Raw genomic sequence first — 19,161 nt, forward strand, 5'->3', positions numbered from 1 at the left:
CAATCATAGACAGCAATAAAATGTGAAAAGAATGTAAGGCAATGACAGCGAGATGGGATATTATAGTGACTCACCAGCTCTTTGTTTGGAGTTTTTGGACTTTGTACCATCCATGAGGTAAGGAAAGACCTTAGATGCAGGGTAAACCTTACATAGCATGGCCAGTATTGACCGAACATCTTTGCGAACCACATCTTTAGACTCGCCGACCTTAGAAAAGGAAGAAAGAGGAACCAAGACTTAAAGATCATTCACAGAGAAAAGGAGTGTGGAGCCAAGTGTAGTGTGTCCTTACCTTGAGGAGAAGGTAGGGGACAAAGGAGTTGGCCTCATACTCAGTGAGATGATAGTTCTCCCTATCGAGCATGGCAAAAAGCAACTTCAAATACTCCAGCACCTTCATGAGGACTGTTGTGTTGGTGTCAAAAAAGCGCAGAGTGAACCATTTGAGAATTAAGTCCAGGCAGCTTATTGTGGCATCACTCTCACTCTCCAACCTCTGTCAAATAACACAAGTTCAGTGAGTGCTTTGATAATACGGTGAGATCTATGCATCCAAAGAAACATGCACCTACATGTACGTCGGAAATTTCAAAAGAAAAATCAACACATCCGTTCTCACCTCAATCATGACACTAATGGCCTTTACGTGTTTCTGGAAGTCAAGATGAAAGAGTTCATCCTGCAGCCACTTTGCAAAGCAGGTAGACATCTGAGTTTTAAGCTGCTCCAAATATTCATCTCGAGGAGTGATGAAGTTCCACTTCAAAATCTATTCGGACACAACAACTAAGTTCAAAGCTAAAAGCAGGTGTTACATTTTACAGAAAATATTGGTTCTTATGTTTCAGTGATTCTGGTCACATAAGACCACGCACCATTATATTTCAATACACTGAAGGAGTGTCTTTTGCAATTCACTGAATAGGATTTTCCTCAATACTGAGTGAAAGACTAACAAAGAGTGCCAACCTATTAAAATTCACAGCTAGAACTATTTGTCTGAATTTTCTTAGTATGAACCTTTTGTCAAGAACATTAGCACAAAACCCCGTTACTACGTTATGCAAAAATTTGAAAAAACCTACCCGTTCAATTACACAACATAATCATTAATGTATAATCATAATTAGCCTCAACCATGTATTTTTTTGTTTGTATCGTTTACCACGACCATTTAAACTGCAGCCTTTACAATTACAAAAATCACACTTTGTCAAATTGCGATTATATTGTAAATGAAATCGGAGAGTGTCAGGTTTAAAAGGTCCTGACGCCTTCATTAGACTGAATTAAATGCAGAGAACCAGAGGAATAACCAGGGAAGGTTTTGTCTTTTCTCCATCGCGATGGGAGGAGAAGCCAGGAAGTGAAGTAGACGTCTTGCCAGTTCACTCTCCCGCACTCTCACTACCCTGAAACCTGATCCTTCAGGCTTGGCCCAGCCAGACCTCTTCTTTTGCTGTTGTCTGGTCAGCTACTTCTCCAAACCCACACACACACACACGCACGCACACACGCACACCCCCGCACGTATGCTCTTTCTCACCTTTTTTTTTTCTCTTTGTCCTCATACACCCACACACACACACAGCTGCGCAGCTACAAAGAATATTCAAATAAAAATAATAAAAACCACCAAAAATAATGCCTTGTTATTCCCTAAATTTCAATGTGAAATTGTGAGTAGACCTCTAAGTCGTCGATAATTTCTATTTATCGACACCGAGGAACTTTTAATAGACTCTACCGTGCTGTCGGTTTGAACGAGTTACGACCTAATTTCTTCTTTTTGTAACTCCCTAAACAACACGATCCGGTTTAGACGTACCGCAGGACGTTCTTTTTTACCACCGCGTTATCTGTAAGGGAGACCCAGTCTCCCGAGAAACCCAGTTTCTCAATGAGTTACGGCCTAATACTATTTGTAACTCCTTGAATAACGCGATCCGGTTTTTTTCTTTTCTTCTTTTTTTTTTTATCAGACGGACCGCAGAACCGTCAATCAACGCAACCGTGCTTTCCGTAAGGGAGACCCAGTCTCCCGAGAAACCCAGTTTCTCAATGAGTTATGGCCTAATTATTTTTCTATAACTCCTTAGACGAGCACGATCCAGTTTCTTTTCTTTTCGACCGAACTACTGCAAAACGGCCGGCGCGCTCTTCCTTACTCACATAAATCACCCCTTACGAATTGTGTTAATATTTTAAATTTTAAAATGGTGGCACAAAATAATTTGAAAAACAATACCTGGCTTCCTCCGGATCCGCCTGGTCCGACAGGGAACCGACATCCGGGCGGACGGCCGCGCCGCAGCTCAGGGACCCGCTTTCAAATGGTGAAGCGCTGACGTCAGATTCGTTGGCCCCCGAAATATCCAGCGACGTTCGCCCGCCCGGGTGTGGCTCCCGGGTTGACCGGCACCAATAAATGTCAGGTTTAAAAGGTCCTGACGGAGAGTAACGGGGAGAACAAGCAAACTTCCTGTGTGGAGTTTGCATGTTCTCCTCGTGCCTGCGTGGGTTTCCTCCCACATTCCAAAAACATGCATGGCAGATTGATTGGACGCTCTAAATTGTCCCTAGGTGTGAATGTGAGCGTGGATGGTTGTTCGTCTCTGTGTGCCCTGCAATTGGCTGGCAACCAGTTCAGGGTGTACCCCAACTACTGTCCGATGATAAGCTGAGGTAGGCTCCAGCACAACCCGCGACCATTGTGAGGAGAAGCGAAAAAGACAATGGATGATTGTTCTCATCCTGAACTGACCGTGATCTTGTAAGCACATTTACTTTTAATTTGGATATTTGATCTTGTAGGGTATGAATATCAACGTTGATGGAAATGGTAAGCAATTTATTGCTGCACTAACAAGGGCAAAATGATCACATATATCATTAATAAAAGGTTGTGAACTAACGGGGGCTGGTCTGAGCCATGAAACTCCAGGGCTGAAAAGTTTTTAGTATTTATTTCACTGAGGAATGCACAATTTTGCAGTCAGTATAAAGTCAATATTCCTGGATAAAGCATTGACGATACGAGATTGTTCAATAAATTGTATTCTTGTATGGTCTGCAACTTAAAACTGTGTTTTAAATTTCAGGCTCCAGCACCCCCGCAAACCTTGTGAGGAGAAGCCACTTAGAAAATAGAGAGTTGGATACAAGTAATCATTCTGACACTGACAACAAAGTGTAGTGTGGTGGCGTTTGTTGTTAAATGATGGATAAAGCAGTTGTTGGCACACACTTCTTGTCTGGGCATTAAAGGACATAATATGCCAATGGAGCAGGTCATGAGCTTTTGGCCAACTTTGATCACAACTGCGAAGAGAGCTGGGCACTTGACCCATTTTTGCCGGTCAGTCCCCCGCCCTCCGGCCGCTATCTCACTGCCCATCCAGCCTTATTCATAAAACCTCCATTCTGCCCCCAGGACGGACTGCCCAGCTCTGTCTGCTAGCTTTTGTGTTTGTTTAGGTCGCTGATATGAATTTATTAAAGCTAACAGTGATCAATGTCAAGTAACATCTTTAACTTTCAGCTAACTCTTGACTGGTCTGCGTTCGTCGGTGTTTGTTTCTCAATGCTTATATGAATCTATTAAAACTAACAGCGATTGGGGCAGAGACAAGTTGTTAGTTTTCAGCTAACTTTGGACTGCTAGTATCTGTGTAGCTTCCATAGAGACGCTTGCGTCACCGGACCCACCAGCGAATAGGCGTCTTGTCAATGTGTCCCATGATTTTTTTTTTTTTTTTTTTAAACATCCATATCACTTGTTCTGTCTGTAAAGCAGTCCCGTTCAGCGAAATTTCCAGACAACTATCTAGCTTGTCAAAACACAGGCAACCCAGAAGACTATATGCTCTGCTCTCTTGTTTATAGATCATCACAGTCAGTCACTTACCTTCAGTTGCTTCTCCTCTTTGATCCTCTGCTCCTTAGCATTGGGGACAAGGACGAAGAGGGGCCCAGACCTGTCCTCTTCATCTTTCATTCCTTTGGCTGCAGGCTTTTTGGCAGATACACTCTGAAATACAAGTGAGGCAAGATCAAAATGTCATAGATTTTCAGTTAAACACGACAAACGTTATTTACGATAAATGTATATCACACTGAAACGAAAGAAATATGCAAGTGCCTGTGACAAGTGGAAAGTGATGAGTAGTTCCTAAACATGCCACAACTTCAATGCAGTGGAGTGAGAGAAAAAGACAAAAATGGCACACGCATGAGATCGCAGTCAGCATGCAGGTACTGCAATTTAAAGGAGAACGACATTCATTTCATTAAAACTGATTTGTGGGTGGGTTAGGAAGCTATTACCTCAGAGAAAGAGGAGAGTATTAGTTAGATTAAACATTAAAATACTAACACCACAAGTAGTGGCTAAGGTCTCAGGATTGAACAGTGTAACCACCAAGCCAAGTGCCACGACTAATGTTAAAACTAAGTGCACACTTATTAGTCTATCAAAACGTTTGTACGTTTGCTGGACCATTGCTCAATGACAACAAGAGCTCACAGAAACATTTAATCAGTGGTAGTTGTGCAACAATTGTCTCATTAGGAGCACATCTGTTCCACATCTACCTGTTGACTGCCAGCAGCAGTCTTCCCTTTGTTGAGGGGCTTTTTATTAGCATTACTGTCCTTGTCCTTTGAGGGAGGGGTAGGGTCAGGTTCCTCGGGGGGAGAGGGTTGCTGAGCGAACAGAAAAACCAAATGATGTTGATAATCAGTCAAGAACTAACTGAGGGGTGGCAAATACACAGAGACAAACAACACTAAACACGTCTAAAACACGGGTTATCAAAATTTAATGTGGACACAAACTCCGAACCTGACATTGTGCATGTAGGGAGAGACTACAGTGCAGCATTACATTTGTGGCAAAACTATAAGCATCTAAAAAGGGACATCGAGTACAAAGAAGCTAACCCAATGATAGTATGTGCGCACACTCTCGCACATGTGAAGCACGCACACAGTATTGCGTAACTTTGTTCAAATAATTGACCAGTCGAATCAATTCTTGCAATTAGATTATTTGTGCCCACAAATGTGATTAAACACATCAAAATCGATAATTACACAATTCAGCGTCTTTGACATACTAGAGCTCTGGTGTTAAGGCTTCTTTATACTCCTGCGTAATCACGGGTGACAACAGCCGCAATGCAACATGTGACACACACGTTGATAAAACGTCTGCAACAAATGCAGCGCACGCGTCAGAAATTGTTGCTGCGCAGAGGTTGCAGCGCAAATTCTCTCTGTCGTGACTGGCCGCAATTACGTAATCAGGTTGCTCGGCAAGGTTCCACAATACCGTCATGTTTAAAAACACCAAACATGGATCCGGTTGATGAGAGGAGGTGCACAAATGTATTCATCTATATCAGGCATCACCAAATGGCGGGCCGCGGTCCGGATCCGGATGGTTGGATGGTTCGGACCGGACCCATGACCAATCTACGATGAATTTTTTTTCAGGGCGCATTCGCAAAGGTCGGCGCAGCAATTCTAGTTAATACGGAAAAGGCGTCACTGATTTGAGCCAATCAAATCTTTTGTTTACGATCCACTGTCAATTGCGCAGCAGACCGGAAGAGAGTGCTGCTGACACTATGCCTTGCTAAAAAGTTAGCGTGTTGTTTTCAATGAATAGACGGAGAAATTTAGTTTCGTTCTGGCTGCAGCCGATTCAAAACCAGTGTGCATCATATGCTCCGAAACAGTCGCAACATTTCGAAGCGCCACTACGAAACAAAGCACCGCCCTTTTGTGCAAAGTTATCCGCTGAAGTTTGAGGTGAGCGCACGCAAAAACATCGAACTTCGAGTGCAGTATAACAGATTTTTACATTTTCGTTTACAGCCCAGCGGCATGCAAACGAATGTTCACTAAAAGTATCGTGGATTTTGGGGAAACATAAAAAAAAACATTCAGTGATGGGGAAGTTGTGAAGGAGTGCTTAAATGCTGTTGCACAAACAATATTTAAAGGAAAACACAAAGCCCAGATGTGTGAAATAATCTACCAAATCCCAATGGCCCTGACTCCATTCCAACCCAGAATTAAGTCACTGGCAGGGCAGTCACAAACTCATTTTTCTCATTAAGAGATGTTAAAAAAATATTAAAAAAAAAAAAAAAGGTGGTGTCAAAGCTCATTTTGAATTAGTTTTTCATGAGGACAGCCATTTTTATTGATTATGTACTGAACATGTCGACCTGTTTTACTTGGATACTTTACTTGGCTTTCCGTTTTTTTCTAGGCTGATATCTCTTTGATTTGAGGAAAAAAAAAGTAAAATATGTTAACTCAATGCTTAGTACTTGATATATTTCTGCAGGAGATATTTGACTGTTTTTTTTTCTGGAAGTGGCAGCCTTAAATTCCCGGAGCCACATTTTCTTGAATGTGAAATAAACGCCTTATATTTGTTTGACTGGCAAAGGTGTTTAATGTGAACATTGCTAAATATTTAGTATATAAGTGTGCTCTGTTGAAAATGACTAAATATTGAAACTAAAAATGTAAACATAGGCTAGACATTAAGGGAAGTTGGACTTTGGTTCGGACCTTTTAATTGGAAGAAATTTTAGTCGTGGACCTCTGTGACTTAATTGAATACCTCTGATTTATATGATAGTCACCATCGTTGTCACTTTGTTCCTCGTTTCGCAAAATAAAAACTGCTACCAGAATTGGCCATAACCTGTGGCGTCCTATCAGCCGAAGCGACATCCAGCACATTTTCAAAACAACGTATTTGGGTGTGTGAGAGCGTGAAGGCCAACTGAGAGCGATATTGACACAGTGAGTAGAAAGAAGCCTTTAGCCAGCTATGACCTTCAGTTTCGCACCCAAGCCCCACGTAAAAGATTAATGAACTTTCACTCCTGGCACGACAGCCAATAATGAGTCCACAAAAAAAAGGATAAAGTAGACGGAAGAAAGTTGGTCAACTGTAATATGTGTACCTGAAGAGAGTTTTAGTGTGCTAAATTTACATTGCATGAACATCGAATGAGCAACTTTGCACATTACACTCCAATGTAACACAAAAATCGTGTACATTCCTTGATAATCAGACATTTTTAAATGTTATTCTCCCTCTTAATAATTTGTTTTATTGAATTATTAGTATTAACAAGTTAAATATGGGGGAAAAAAATTACCAATATTCAACTTTTTTTCTGCGGGTCCTTAGTTTGAATAGTTAAATACAATTGGCACTCAATATGAAATATTTTTATCACCATGTTGCCTAGCCCTATGACTATTACAAAGGAAAATCCCAAATCCACATAAATCGCTGCATAATAATAACTGATACTGTCTTTACAACAAGTGTTGATACAGACATTAAGTACCTTCTTAGCAGCTACTCCACCTCTGACCTTTTTAGCTTCAGGTTTATTATCGGCATTATCCTCACTGACTGCCTGAGACCTGGAGGCTGGAGAAAACAGGAAAACATTTGTAAACTACAAACAGAGCAGACTATGTGAAGTTTTAGTCATATAGCAACACATGTCAATCTGGCCATAAGTGTACATCTGAAAGATCTTTCTATAAAGGGTGGAGGGGGGCTCATTTAAGAAACACGCACATATCCCTGACTATAATCATGACAAATTAACAGTTTTGTCCCTGTAGTTAATGCTCCGAGAGAAAGTTACTGAGTGATACTAACCTGGCCTACTTGTCTCTGATGGGCCTTTGGTTCCTCCGGTTTTGGCAGGAGCTGCAGGTTTAGCCGGCATTACTGCTCTGGCCTTTTCTAACATGGCTACGACCTGGTCTTTAGAAGATGGCTAATAGGAGACAAGAATAGACCCCAAATATTATAGGATGCACGTAGTACTGTTGAATAACTGTTAAAAACACATTTTTTTAAATGTTGCGATTTAAAGCTCAAAATCATTCTCTATTACCTTGAGTTTGCCCGTAGCCTTGTTCATCTTGTCATAGCCAAGGTGCATCATGAATGTGGGAAGAGCATCTTGAGCTTTCTTTCTCACGTCACCATTTCTGTCTTCTAGGCACGCATATAGATTGGGGACGCAACCCATCAGATCTCCTGGCACGGATCTCAGGGAGGGCAACTTGTCGGCTAACCAGCCTAACAACTTTAAGAGGAAGGAAATGGTTACGTTTTAGAAGCCAATTAATAGAAATAATAACTTCAAGAAGCATATGGACCTCGTTTTCTATCAGGAATTATTACAATCATCGCTCATAAGGATAAGCCAAACAGATAATGGATGGATAGAGGGTAACTTTTTTTGAATAAGCACTTTTTTTTTTCTCCCGCCATCCATTATGTGTTACTCTAAAGTCTGTCATGCTCTATGTACCTCTTGACGTAGAAAGGGATTTTCCTTCTTTAACTCCTCTGATAAATCCTCTCCTTCCAGCCATTCTTTCATCCCAGTTTGCTCCACCCACGCCTGCAAGGTGACCATTGCAGCTGCCCTGACATTGGTCTACAGATAAACAATGTTCATTAAGAGCACGTATGGACAGTCAATGCAATCGTAAACATGATTTTATGCAGAAAATTGAGAATTAATGCACATGGATATATTTTGTGCCCTCAGCTTATGTACCTTACTGTCACCAAGCACATTTATGATGGGGAATCCGAGTGTTTTAATATGCTGTTTGAGTCCTGGCCCCATGGCTGCGGCAAGCTGCTGCAGAATCGTCAGGCTCTGTTGGACCTGGACATATGCAGAGTTATTTAAAATATTTTATTTTTTATATATTATATTTTACATAATATATAAAATATTATTATATGTCATATTATTGGCTGGCTGGTTCAGCAGGAAAGGTATTGAACCCCTGTATTTATTTACCTTATTCACAATGGCTCAATTTCAATGGAATTGGTGTTTGTGCATGTAGTCATACGTAAATCATCAGTTTCTTAATATGGTATCTTAATGTTGAAGGGGAATTCAAGTCCAAAATTTTCTTTACAATATGTTCTAAACGCCAAGTCGAGCCACTAGTCTAGATCTCAGGGAGCAACCATTTACCCACTTGCTGTCAACTAAAAATGACAGAGTGCCTAAGGGCTCAGGTAACGACCATCACAGCTAACCCGTTTTCTAGGTTTGGTCATGTGACATTTGCAAGCTGAGCTCTTGTTGTCAACTCAAATTGGCATGTCAGTACAAGTGACTAAATCCACCAAAATGGATAAAAACAGGATGAATTTGCTCCCTAACTCATACATTCATATAATCATATTCCACCTACCAGGATCTTGTTGGAATCACCGAGTCGTCCTTTCAAGGCCAGAGGGAGCTCTCCGATATTGACTGTGATAAATTTTGCTTCCGAGATGATGGCTGCAACCTCTTCAAGGCCCTCCTTTCTAGTCTTCCAATTCTTATCTTCGATTTTAGAAACCAGATCAGAAGTGATTTTGTCACTAAAAGGCGGGACAAAAGGTTGAATTAGCTTTTGTTTACTTCTTATTTGAACTTATTTTAAAAGTTCTAAGAACTGCTATATACACACACCAATCAATAAAAGTAGGTAATTGGCACAACTAGCAAATGGCATACTTCAATATTCAGGAAATCACCTAATCTCTGTTCTGGGCAGAAGGTCCATGATGTCCTGTCCTCCGGCATCATCTTCTTGCTCCTCTGCATTGTCACCCTCATCCTCATTTCCAGATTTCTTGGTGAATCTTGTCGCAGCTGGAGGTGATTGGCCTTGCATCTATGGTGCAGAAATGCAAAAGAAAATGAAGGTAGGTTGAGTGGTTCTCTTGCTAGCAGGAACAAAAAAAATGGTTACCATTGTGAGGATTACAAAAAGCCATTACCTTCTCAAATGCCGCATCTATTTGTGACAAGAGAGCAGGCTTCTCATCCTCAAAAAACATGCGGAGAGGAGCTCCCATGTAGAGATGCATAACACCCAGCAGGGTAATCGCCGCTGTCCTAACAGCTGGGTTAGTAGCACCGAGGGCCGTCTTCACATTGTTGATAAAACCTTTCACATTAATACTAGGAAGGAGAGGTTAAATGTTTCTTTCCTCTTACTCTATACTTGCAAAATACTCTTCAGTGTCTTAAGTCCAGTCAATTTTATAGTTAGAATTCTTTAAGTTGAAATTGACTAAAACAAATATAAATAAATAAAGATTACCCAGCAAAGCCAAACTCCTTCATGGCATTCGCCAGCCAGTTGAGAGTCTCTGCCTGGTTCTTGGGGTTCTTTTGTGCAAATGCCAAAGACACAACCTATTAAAAAAAAAAGTGAATACAGTATAGCCTTCATAAACTACACTATGCTGCGGATTACTTTCTATCATGTTCATTTGTTGAACATTTAAAATGTTAATCTCGTCATACATGTTTTTCCAATATTAAATTTATATTGCCCAACCCTATTTTCTGTGTTTATATATATTTTTTTAAAGCAAAAACCTGTTCGGCGGTCCATGGTAGCGAGCAGGCTTCCCCAATTGCAGTCATTCCCTCCTTGGCATTTCCACCACATTTGACATCGCCAACCTTATCCACCAAGCCGTCCAAAACTATCAAGGCTGATGTCTTTGAAAACTGTCCCCTCTGAGCGATCAGGGCCACAATATGCAGCTTCATCTGCATGACCTTCAAAAAAGAGCAGCCCAAAACATTGGAATGAATTAGATTCACAAAGACTAGCGAATATAAATACGGCATCCTACGGTTCCTTATTAGTGTAATTTACATTCGTAACCATTTCTGGTCAACATAATACAAAATTTACCTGGAAGTTTGTCTCCTTCCAGCCTGGTTTCTTGGCCAACATCTTGACTAAGGCCTGGCATGGCATTGCCATCTTATCCATAGTCTCAACGCCCTAGAAGGAAGCACAAATCCATCAATTAACATTCCTTCCGCCATTGTGGCTTATCATCTTTTCTTCCAGGCTACAAAAACCTTCACAACATAATTACTAAGCACAGACCTTAAGGATGGCTTTCAGTCATTTGTGTGGGTATTTATGCTTGATGATACTTAAAATGGGAGCATTTTCTAAGTAAAACAAAGAGATTACCCTCTGAAATTCCTCCATACTGGCGAGTCTCTCCTTCCAATTCGCTGAATCCAACTGTTCAAGACAGGATGCAGGAAGTACTTCGGCTGCACGCTCTTCGCACACCTCAACCTGAAATACAAATGCCAGCGGCAACATATCACTTGCGAGGGTCAAACAGCAACAGTGTCCCCACAAAATAGTGTAACCATCACTAAACGCAAAAAGAAAACCTTCCTTCAGAAACTGCACAAAGAATATCAAAGCCGTTAAGTTGAGGTTGACTGAACATTAACGACAGACTGATTCTCTCCCATATTCACCAGCCTCAATGACAGCTGACTGACTCATTCAACGGTTTTGAAACCCTTTTCCGCCAAGTGAGGATCAACGTGCAATCTTTTCATTGGAAAACAATAAAACGTCTAGCAGATTGTTATGAGACAGTTTACTTAAAGACCTAGTGGGAAGTAAGTTCAGGAAATGCTAAAATCAAATCTTTGAATGTCACAAGTAAAGTAATTACACATAACACAAATAATACAGCATGAAAAAAATTATTTGGAATTTTTGTCAAAATAATTGTTTTCCCTAAAGTGACATTCTGGCCAGCGGCAAACCCGGAAGTGTGACGTCATTCCAAGACAACTATGGCAGAGCTCAATATAGAAAAGTGTGTTAAGACAGCCAGACATTGACTCACAAAGCTAAATCTCAAACGTATCTGAGGGGATCCACATATTTGAAGAGTTGGAGAAAGAGTAGTTTAATGGAATTATGTCCAATGGACCATAACTCCGAGCCAGACGCTCAGGAGACCGAAAACATTGTGCGGCTGTCAAATCAGCCTCCGGTAGGACGATACACATGGGTCGGACATAAATGGCAGAACACCCGATAATGACTGGAGACTAGAATCATTGAGACCTGAAGGATGGTAACTTTTATAGGGCAGGATTATTAGCTTTGCGTTATTGTTTTAAATTTGATGCTCTGCCGTGCTATAAATGACTCACAGTGAGATTATTCTGCTTGTACCGAAACCGGTCGGTTTCCTGCGTTGTCATTGGTAAGGTATTTAAGGTGTATATATACACACACACTTGCTGTTCAACTCTCGAGTTAACACCCGCCCGCTCGTCCTCCTCAGCTTCTTGTTCACACATTCCTCACTCACTCTCGCCCTTTTCGCACCGTTCTTCATCAGGGCATGTGCACTCCACATTCATATGTCACAGACATCAGTCACACACAAGCTGTCACACAACACACCACGTTTTTCAAAATTAATTGCAATCACACCCCAACTTTTTGCAAACCCTTTTTTATAAGCAAAATTGTTGAGAAAGTCGGAGTGCTGGTGGCAAAAAACACTCGACAACGATGGCTTGTAATTCCCTCTTTTTGCCAGAATGAAATTGGTCCATTAACGTGACTTTTTGGGGGTTTTGGCCACTCAAGCGGATGCTTCTCAGAATGCAAACAATGCATCGCCACACAGCACCAAGGCACTTCACCGAATAACGCAACGACAATGGATGTTGAGCAACTCACCGGACAACAATGCTGTACAATGGCGACTGACGACTCATTGTTCTGTGAATCACGTCATTCCCGAAAAACACAGGCGATTGCCGAACAAAAGTATTTTTGTTGTTAGGGCATTGCTACAGGTCTGCCTATGAATCTTGGGCTTTCGTGTAAAAAAAATAAAAATAAAATAAAATAAAAAAAATAACGTGAGGATTCTTAAAATAGATTTATTACTCAAAATACGGTTGGTCAAATTTACTTCACGCTGGGTAGTTAAGAGTTTCACACAAAATCCAGTCGGTGACTCATATCGGCAAACCTGGCAATTTCCCTCTGCACAAATACCAATTCATTGCAATTGAAAAAACTGTGACCCCTAAAGTCCATGTACAAACATTAATCTCATCGCACTTTGAGAAACAAATTGAAAGTGGTTTAAATAGCATACTTTTGATGGACATTTTTGGCAGTAAAGCTCCTTTAGCCACAAGAATATTGAACAATCTGGTCAAGTTTTAGGTCAAGTGTCTGAATAACTTAACTATCGGGTTGTTAGTGGACAATAACAAAGTTGTTGACCATGCAGAGCCACAAAGCCCAAAAAGAGTTCTGACTTACCGTCAGTACGCTTTCTGTGAAGTCTTTACTTTCCGTGTTCTTTTTGGGTTTTCCACTGGAAACAGACACTGCTTTGCCTTTCTTTGGTGGACCAGCAGACTGTTACATAAAGAGATTCACAAGTCACAGCTACTATTCATATAGTTAAATACTGTAATTTGAATAGATTTAGTTTTCGGGCTATGCATCTTATTTTGATGTGTGAGTTTATCAATTCAAATTGAAACAACTTACAAGCTGGGAAATACTACATTGTTGTCCAATATAATGTCAATAATATCTCACTGTGTTAAAGTGATTTAAGTTCAAGATGAACCAGAAAATAATCTACAAAAAAGTGAAGAAGTTACTTTGCTGGTGGCTGCAGCTGAAGTCTTCTTGAGCGAGGCAGAAGATTTAGTTGGGACTTCAGCAGCAGGAGGAGGTTTCGAGGATGACTTCTTTTCTACCGCTCCTCCTGAACCCTTCTTCCCTCCTGGAAGTTCTACTTTGTCAGCACACTCTTTTATCTTTCATCAAAAACGCAAGACAACAGTTAGTTACAAGGCTATTGCAATAGGCAATACAAGGGTCATACAACTCAACAGGGAGCTCTATTTCAGTTAGTCTGATCATCATATGTCACCTTGTCAAGTTTTAGTTTATCCAAATCAGCGAGGAAAGGGTTAACTGCTTTCTCGCCCACCACTTTCATGGCTGTCCCCAAAGCTTCAAAGGCAGCATCACGCACCTCTGGAGCAGAGTCATTAACTTGCTGATGGAGAAATAGACAAGTACAGATGAGGAGCGAGTCAAGACTTACTTTCCTTCTTTATATATAAAATGTACCTTTACAAGGGCAGCACAGAAGGGTTTGAGTACACTCTTGGGCAGTGTGGCCTGAGTGCAATGCCTAAAGGAGCGGGCCAAAAACAGTGAGGCTTGCTGTTTTATAGAAGGGTTTTTATTATCCATCACGGCCAGGACGTCCTCCGACAGATTTTGAAGAGTAGTCTAGGAGAGAGAGTTACATAAGATTAGGTTTCATGAAAATAATGAGTAAATAAAGATACAAGTGAATGTTTTATGTGCCTTCTTCATATAGTTTTCATGAAATATTTAATTAATTCAATAATTTGTGTGTACACACACACACACACACACTCAACTTTTTAACGTCTACTTTTTATAGTTATTTTTGCTCAGGTGATTAAATTAGACTAATCTGTGCAAGCGTATCATGATAAAGGGGTTATGATACAAAACGATAAGTGTCTCCAGACCTTCAAGGCGTGATATTCGTGATACAGTGAACCCTCGCTACTTCGCGCTTCACCTTTCGCGGCTTCAGTGCTTCGCGGGTCTAAAAAATATTCGGGGGCATTGTCGTTTCGCAGAGCGGCACGAGGGGGCGCTGGAGCGGTTAGACGGCCGGCGTGCGCCGAAGAGGAGAGTGGACGAAGAAGAGAGTGGACGAAGAAGAGCAAGTTCCCCCGGGCACGATTTGGGGCGACGTTTCGCGCGGTTCGGACCGTACCAGAGCTCCGGCCGGCGTGCGTGGCAGTTAAGCCGTAGAGGAGCACCTTCCCCCGGCACGGGCGGTGCCAAGCGGCCCCTAAGTTTAACCGAATGGAAGCTCCGGGGGAGGAGGGCGGGCGTGTGTCACAGTTAAGCCGAATAGGAGCACCTTCCGCCCGGGTACGAGCGCGGCGACATTTCGCTTCGCTCGGGACCGTGCGAGAGCTCCGGAGGAGACCGGCCAGCATGCGTGGCAGTTAAGCCGAAGAGGAACAACTTCCGCCCGGGCATGAGTGGAGCGCGAGGCTGTCAGTTATGAATGAATAAATAAATAAATGAAGAATGCCACCTTTCATTTCACAGGGCACACCGGACGGCGTACCAGCAGGTAAAAGTCGAAGTAATTAAATCAATACAAAAAGAAGTAATTGAATAAATACAAAAATAATGGCTGGGGAATAAAAAAATAATAAGTTTTAATAAAAATTTTTGTTTTTTTGTTATAACATTAATTTCACTCTCTCTACTAATATATATATATATATATATATATATATATATATATATATATATATATATATATATATATATATATATATATATATATATATATATATATATATATATATATATATATATATATATATATATATATATATATATATATATATATATATAATTTCTTTTTTTTTTTTTAAAGCATTTTTGAAGGTGCGCCGCTACTTCGCACTTTTTTTTTTTTTAAGCATTTTTGAAGGTGCGCCGCTACTTCGCGGATTTTCAGTTTTCGCGGGTGGTCTCTGTCCCCATTAACCGCGATAACCGAGGGCTCACTGTATTCTATTACTTTACATTTTTATATAAAAAAAATAAAAATAGTAATAAAAAAAAAAGGAAAAAAAGATAAGAGTCAAATGTATAATACCCAAACGATATTATGTGGAATGGCAAAAATGTTTTCTTCTCTTAGCGGCGCTTCTGGTTTATAGCCAAGTGCCGTGCCTGGTTGAAATGTCTGCGCGCAGCACAGCAAGGTTTAGCTTTATGACAATTGCCAAGATACTTTAAAAATGAATGTGCAATATTGATTCAGAAGCCTCAGTATTGATATGTGTGTTGTAAAGAGACCTATAATGATATATTTGCGAATAGATTTTTTTTTTTAGCACATCTCTAGTACTTACAGTTAAAAAAACAGCATCGATGGCCTCTTGCAGGGCTTGGACAACCTGAAGCTTCTTCTCTTTGAACTTTTCCAGAATAGTTGGAACAACCTGGTGAGAAGGAAAAATTGCACCTTTTTAGGCATAATTAACCATTTTAATAAAATACACTATTCTTGCTTGGTCATCATCCATTTTTTAATGGTACAGCCATAGAAAATTTAACCTACTCTCTCCTAAAAACACTTTTGTGTACTTTTTCATAAATCATTTTTGATGCAGTTCTCATTTATGGCTGGTTGAAATACAGAGAAATGACAAAACCAAAATTCCATTACTTGAATGCTGAGTTTGTCAGGAGTTTACCATTATAAAGATAATAAAATTAACATTGCAAAAAATTGACAATAATACAACCAAAAAAAAACAATTATTTGCTTGGTATGAAAGTGGCAAAATTAAATAACTACAACATGAAATGTTTAATTAAAATTGTCAAAAATTAATTTGCCATTCATTCATTAAATCTGGAATTACATAAATCAGATAAACAAATGTACCATTAAATAAGTAAGTGACAATAACATTTTTAATTTATTAATTAAATATTCAAATACATAAATCAATGTGTCATCAATGTATTCAATTAGCAATGATTATATTTACGAAAATATATACATTTTTTCTATATTTTTACATATTGGTAATTCAATTAATTGATGACGGATTGATTTATATGATTCCATACTGAATAAATTAACCATTTAATTAATGACACTTAATTATGTAATGATACATTTATTTATTTATTATTATTTGTTTATCTGGTTGACTTAATGCCATATTTAATGAAGGAATGAAACAATTAATTACTTAATAAAAAAAATTAAACATTTCATGGAGTATTTATTTATTTAATTTTGGCACTTTCAGTCCTCTGTAGATTTACTTCTACTGTGGTCTTTTTATGTCAATCAACAATTGCAGATGCTATCAAAGTTGGTTATCTTCACAACTTACCTGTCCTGCATATGTTCCAAACTTCTTCCTGAGACCAGAGGCGAGTCCGGCCAGACATTTAGCTGCCATTGAAACCAGCATGACATTGGCATCTTTCCCTACGACCTGCAACACATCAGACAGTATTGTAACTATCGTACCTACCCCAGAGTCAAAATACCACCAGGCAGTCAGAAGTGGACCATGCAAGGTATTAATTTTTTGTAAGTAACAACACAGTGATAATCTAGTTCTTAATCATGCATTCATTTTCATGATTTCAAGATATGATACCCATGTTTATAACTGCCTGAAATAAATCATATTATAGATTGATAATGCATCTGCGACTGAAGATAGCTACAACAAGACCAAGTACCTTCTTGAGCGCTCGAACAAGATCCCCATAGTCCCCATTCTCTAGTTTTGGTTTTTTTGACAGAAATTCAACAGCTTCCAGAGCTTCTTTCCTCTCCTGCCACTTCTTAGCATCCTGTAAAACAGAAATTGAGGTTCATTGTTAAATGGAGCTATTTAAAAAAAATAAAATAAAATGTAAAAAAAAAAAATAAAAAATAAAAAATCACATGATAAACTTGATACATTTGGGGAGAACAAGACCACTCACAATTTTATCATAAAAGTCTTTGGGCAACTTGGAAAGAATATCGACAGCTTCCATTAGCTCATAAGGATCAACTGTTGCTACCGTTTCTTCCTCTTCCTCTCCTGCAAAAAGAATGAAACACCATCAGATTGGTTTACCAACAATCAAAATACATTATGCATCTATGCCGTACAGTTGGTGATTTATACCAGTTTTTTTAACAGAATATTCTTTATAGGAAATTTGTGAAAATCTTATTTATTTTTTTTATAAGAGTGTTCAGTACCCAGGTACCAAGAATCAGGGGTCCTCATTGAAAAAATGGAAATTATCAGTAATATTTAAATTAATCGAACCACATTATTACTGTATTTCCGGGCCATAAGGCGTACCTGCACATAAGTCGCAGCAACTCCCGCAAAATAAATAAATTTAAAAAATTAAAATACCAACATACAAGCCGCACAGACTATAAGCCGCAGTTTTCCATGTTGAAAAAAATTACGTTTACGGCATGTACAGAACAATTTTTTCCCTTGAATGCACATAAAAGGGACATAAACAGATTGTTAAAACAGTGCCTTTTAACACGGCAACAACTTTGCGAATTAAAACAGAACATACCCAAGAGAAAGAAGAAAAATCGAGATTTATTTAGGGTATTTTTTTAACTACAGAGCGCCCCAACTGGTGAAAGAAAAATCCACAGAAAAGCTGCACTTTGTATTAGCCACATGGTTCAAAATCTAGGGAAAAAGCTGCTTATAGTCCGGAAAATAAAAAAATAAGTATAATTCAGCAAGTGTTCATTATGTTTTTTTTTTGTTTTTTTTTTAAATACCAGACTCTTCTCCTTGAGCTTGTTGTTGTTGAAACTTGGCCTTCAGGTCTTGCTGGGAGCGCAGGAACCTGCTTTGCTTGGGTGGGCTTGACGGCAGCTTCACCCACTCCTCTTCAAGCTCCTTCAGCTGCACAAAAGGTACAGACACAGTAGCATTTAACACACATGTTAAAGTTGATTCGGCGAGTATATACGTTTCCAGAAATGAACATGTCCCACCAGCACAGAGTTAATATTCTGCAGTGAAGGTCTCAAAGCATCTCGGATCCATTTGTAGATTTCGACAGCCAGCATCTTTGCCTCATCTCTCACCGCCTTCTCTCGGGACTCAAACTGTTTGGGTAAAACCTTCACTACTGGTTTCAAAGTCACAATTTTGGATCCAAACTCACTGCAGAACGATAACGACATGAAAAATTATCCGTTAAGGGAAGCTGTGAGAATTGTACATTGACGTTTCTAAGGGATAATGGCTGTGGTAGTCATATATTCTGAGTTAACAGTCCATATATCTAATATCTCAGTCAAATTCTTCATGCAATGGCTATTGTGAAAGTAACAAACTTGATCAAGTGTGTTTACACAAGTGGTTCTCTCTATGGGAGATGAATCACTAACCTGAGAGCCTTCCTGAGAGTCTCAATACAGGCTACAACTATCTTGGGGTTCTTGTTGTCCAGCCCCTTCAGAAGCTCATCCTGCACCACTTCGGCTTTTTCCATTTCGATGTACATCAGACAGATGTCTGTGCCCAGTTCCTTCGCCCGGGCCTTTGGCTGGTTAAACACTTTGGTCACCACTCCTGACACCACGTCACCTGTTGTCCTGCAAAAATTAATTTG

General features: G+C 39.8%; 1 protein-coding gene across 3 annotated transcripts in view; it reads right to left on the reverse strand.

Moving 5' to 3' along the window:
• ckap5 (cytoskeleton associated protein 5) overlaps nucleotides 1-19,161 on the reverse strand; it is a 40,956-nt gene that overhangs the window by 14,565 nt on the left and 7,230 nt on the right. For 2 of the 3 annotated variants that reach the window (XM_088298197.1, XM_088298196.1), the window contains exons 4-31: nucleotides 18,938-19,144; nucleotides 18,539-18,710; nucleotides 18,320-18,446; nucleotides 17,500-17,600; nucleotides 17,251-17,364; nucleotides 16,893-16,997; nucleotides 15,894-15,983; nucleotides 14,041-14,205; nucleotides 13,838-13,966; nucleotides 13,563-13,721; nucleotides 13,213-13,311; nucleotides 11,083-11,193; nucleotides 10,792-10,884; nucleotides 10,467-10,652; nucleotides 10,186-10,280; nucleotides 9,860-10,043; nucleotides 9,614-9,753; nucleotides 9,283-9,457; nucleotides 8,625-8,738; nucleotides 8,373-8,501; nucleotides 7,950-8,144; nucleotides 7,709-7,829; nucleotides 7,386-7,471; nucleotides 4,597-4,707; nucleotides 3,911-4,033; nucleotides 623-772; nucleotides 296-499; nucleotides 75-210 (exon numbers count right to left, since the gene is read on the reverse strand). In XM_088298197.1, coding sequence (XP_088154323.1) covers nucleotides 75-210; nucleotides 296-499; nucleotides 623-772; nucleotides 3,911-4,033; nucleotides 4,597-4,707; nucleotides 7,386-7,471; nucleotides 7,709-7,829; nucleotides 7,950-8,144; nucleotides 8,373-8,501; nucleotides 8,625-8,738; nucleotides 9,283-9,457; nucleotides 9,614-9,753; nucleotides 9,860-10,043; nucleotides 10,186-10,280; nucleotides 10,467-10,652; nucleotides 10,792-10,884; nucleotides 11,083-11,193; nucleotides 13,213-13,311; nucleotides 13,563-13,721; nucleotides 13,838-13,966; nucleotides 14,041-14,205; nucleotides 15,894-15,983; nucleotides 16,893-16,997; nucleotides 17,251-17,364; nucleotides 17,500-17,600; nucleotides 18,320-18,446; nucleotides 18,539-18,710; nucleotides 18,938-19,144 — 3,821 coding nt within the window. The remainder of the gene's footprint in view (nucleotides 1-74; nucleotides 211-295; nucleotides 500-622; nucleotides 773-3,910; nucleotides 4,034-4,596; nucleotides 4,708-7,385; nucleotides 7,472-7,708; nucleotides 7,830-7,949; nucleotides 8,145-8,372; nucleotides 8,502-8,624; nucleotides 8,739-9,282; nucleotides 9,458-9,613; nucleotides 9,754-9,859; nucleotides 10,044-10,185; nucleotides 10,281-10,466; nucleotides 10,653-10,791; nucleotides 10,885-11,082; nucleotides 11,194-13,212; nucleotides 13,312-13,562; nucleotides 13,722-13,837; nucleotides 13,967-14,040; nucleotides 14,206-15,893; nucleotides 15,984-16,892; nucleotides 16,998-17,250; nucleotides 17,365-17,499; nucleotides 17,601-18,319; nucleotides 18,447-18,538; nucleotides 18,711-18,937; nucleotides 19,145-19,161) is intronic. The other variant, XM_088298199.1, reaches the window with a different exon arrangement.

Source organism: Idiotropiscis lumnitzeri, chromosome 6 (assembly GCF_059441095.1).
Source record: "Idiotropiscis lumnitzeri isolate Australia: NSW breed Sydney's pygmy pipehorse chromosome 6, RoL_Ilum_1.0, whole genome shotgun sequence".
Classification (NCBI taxonomy): Eukaryota; Metazoa; Chordata; class Actinopteri; order Syngnathiformes; family Syngnathidae; genus Idiotropiscis; species Idiotropiscis lumnitzeri.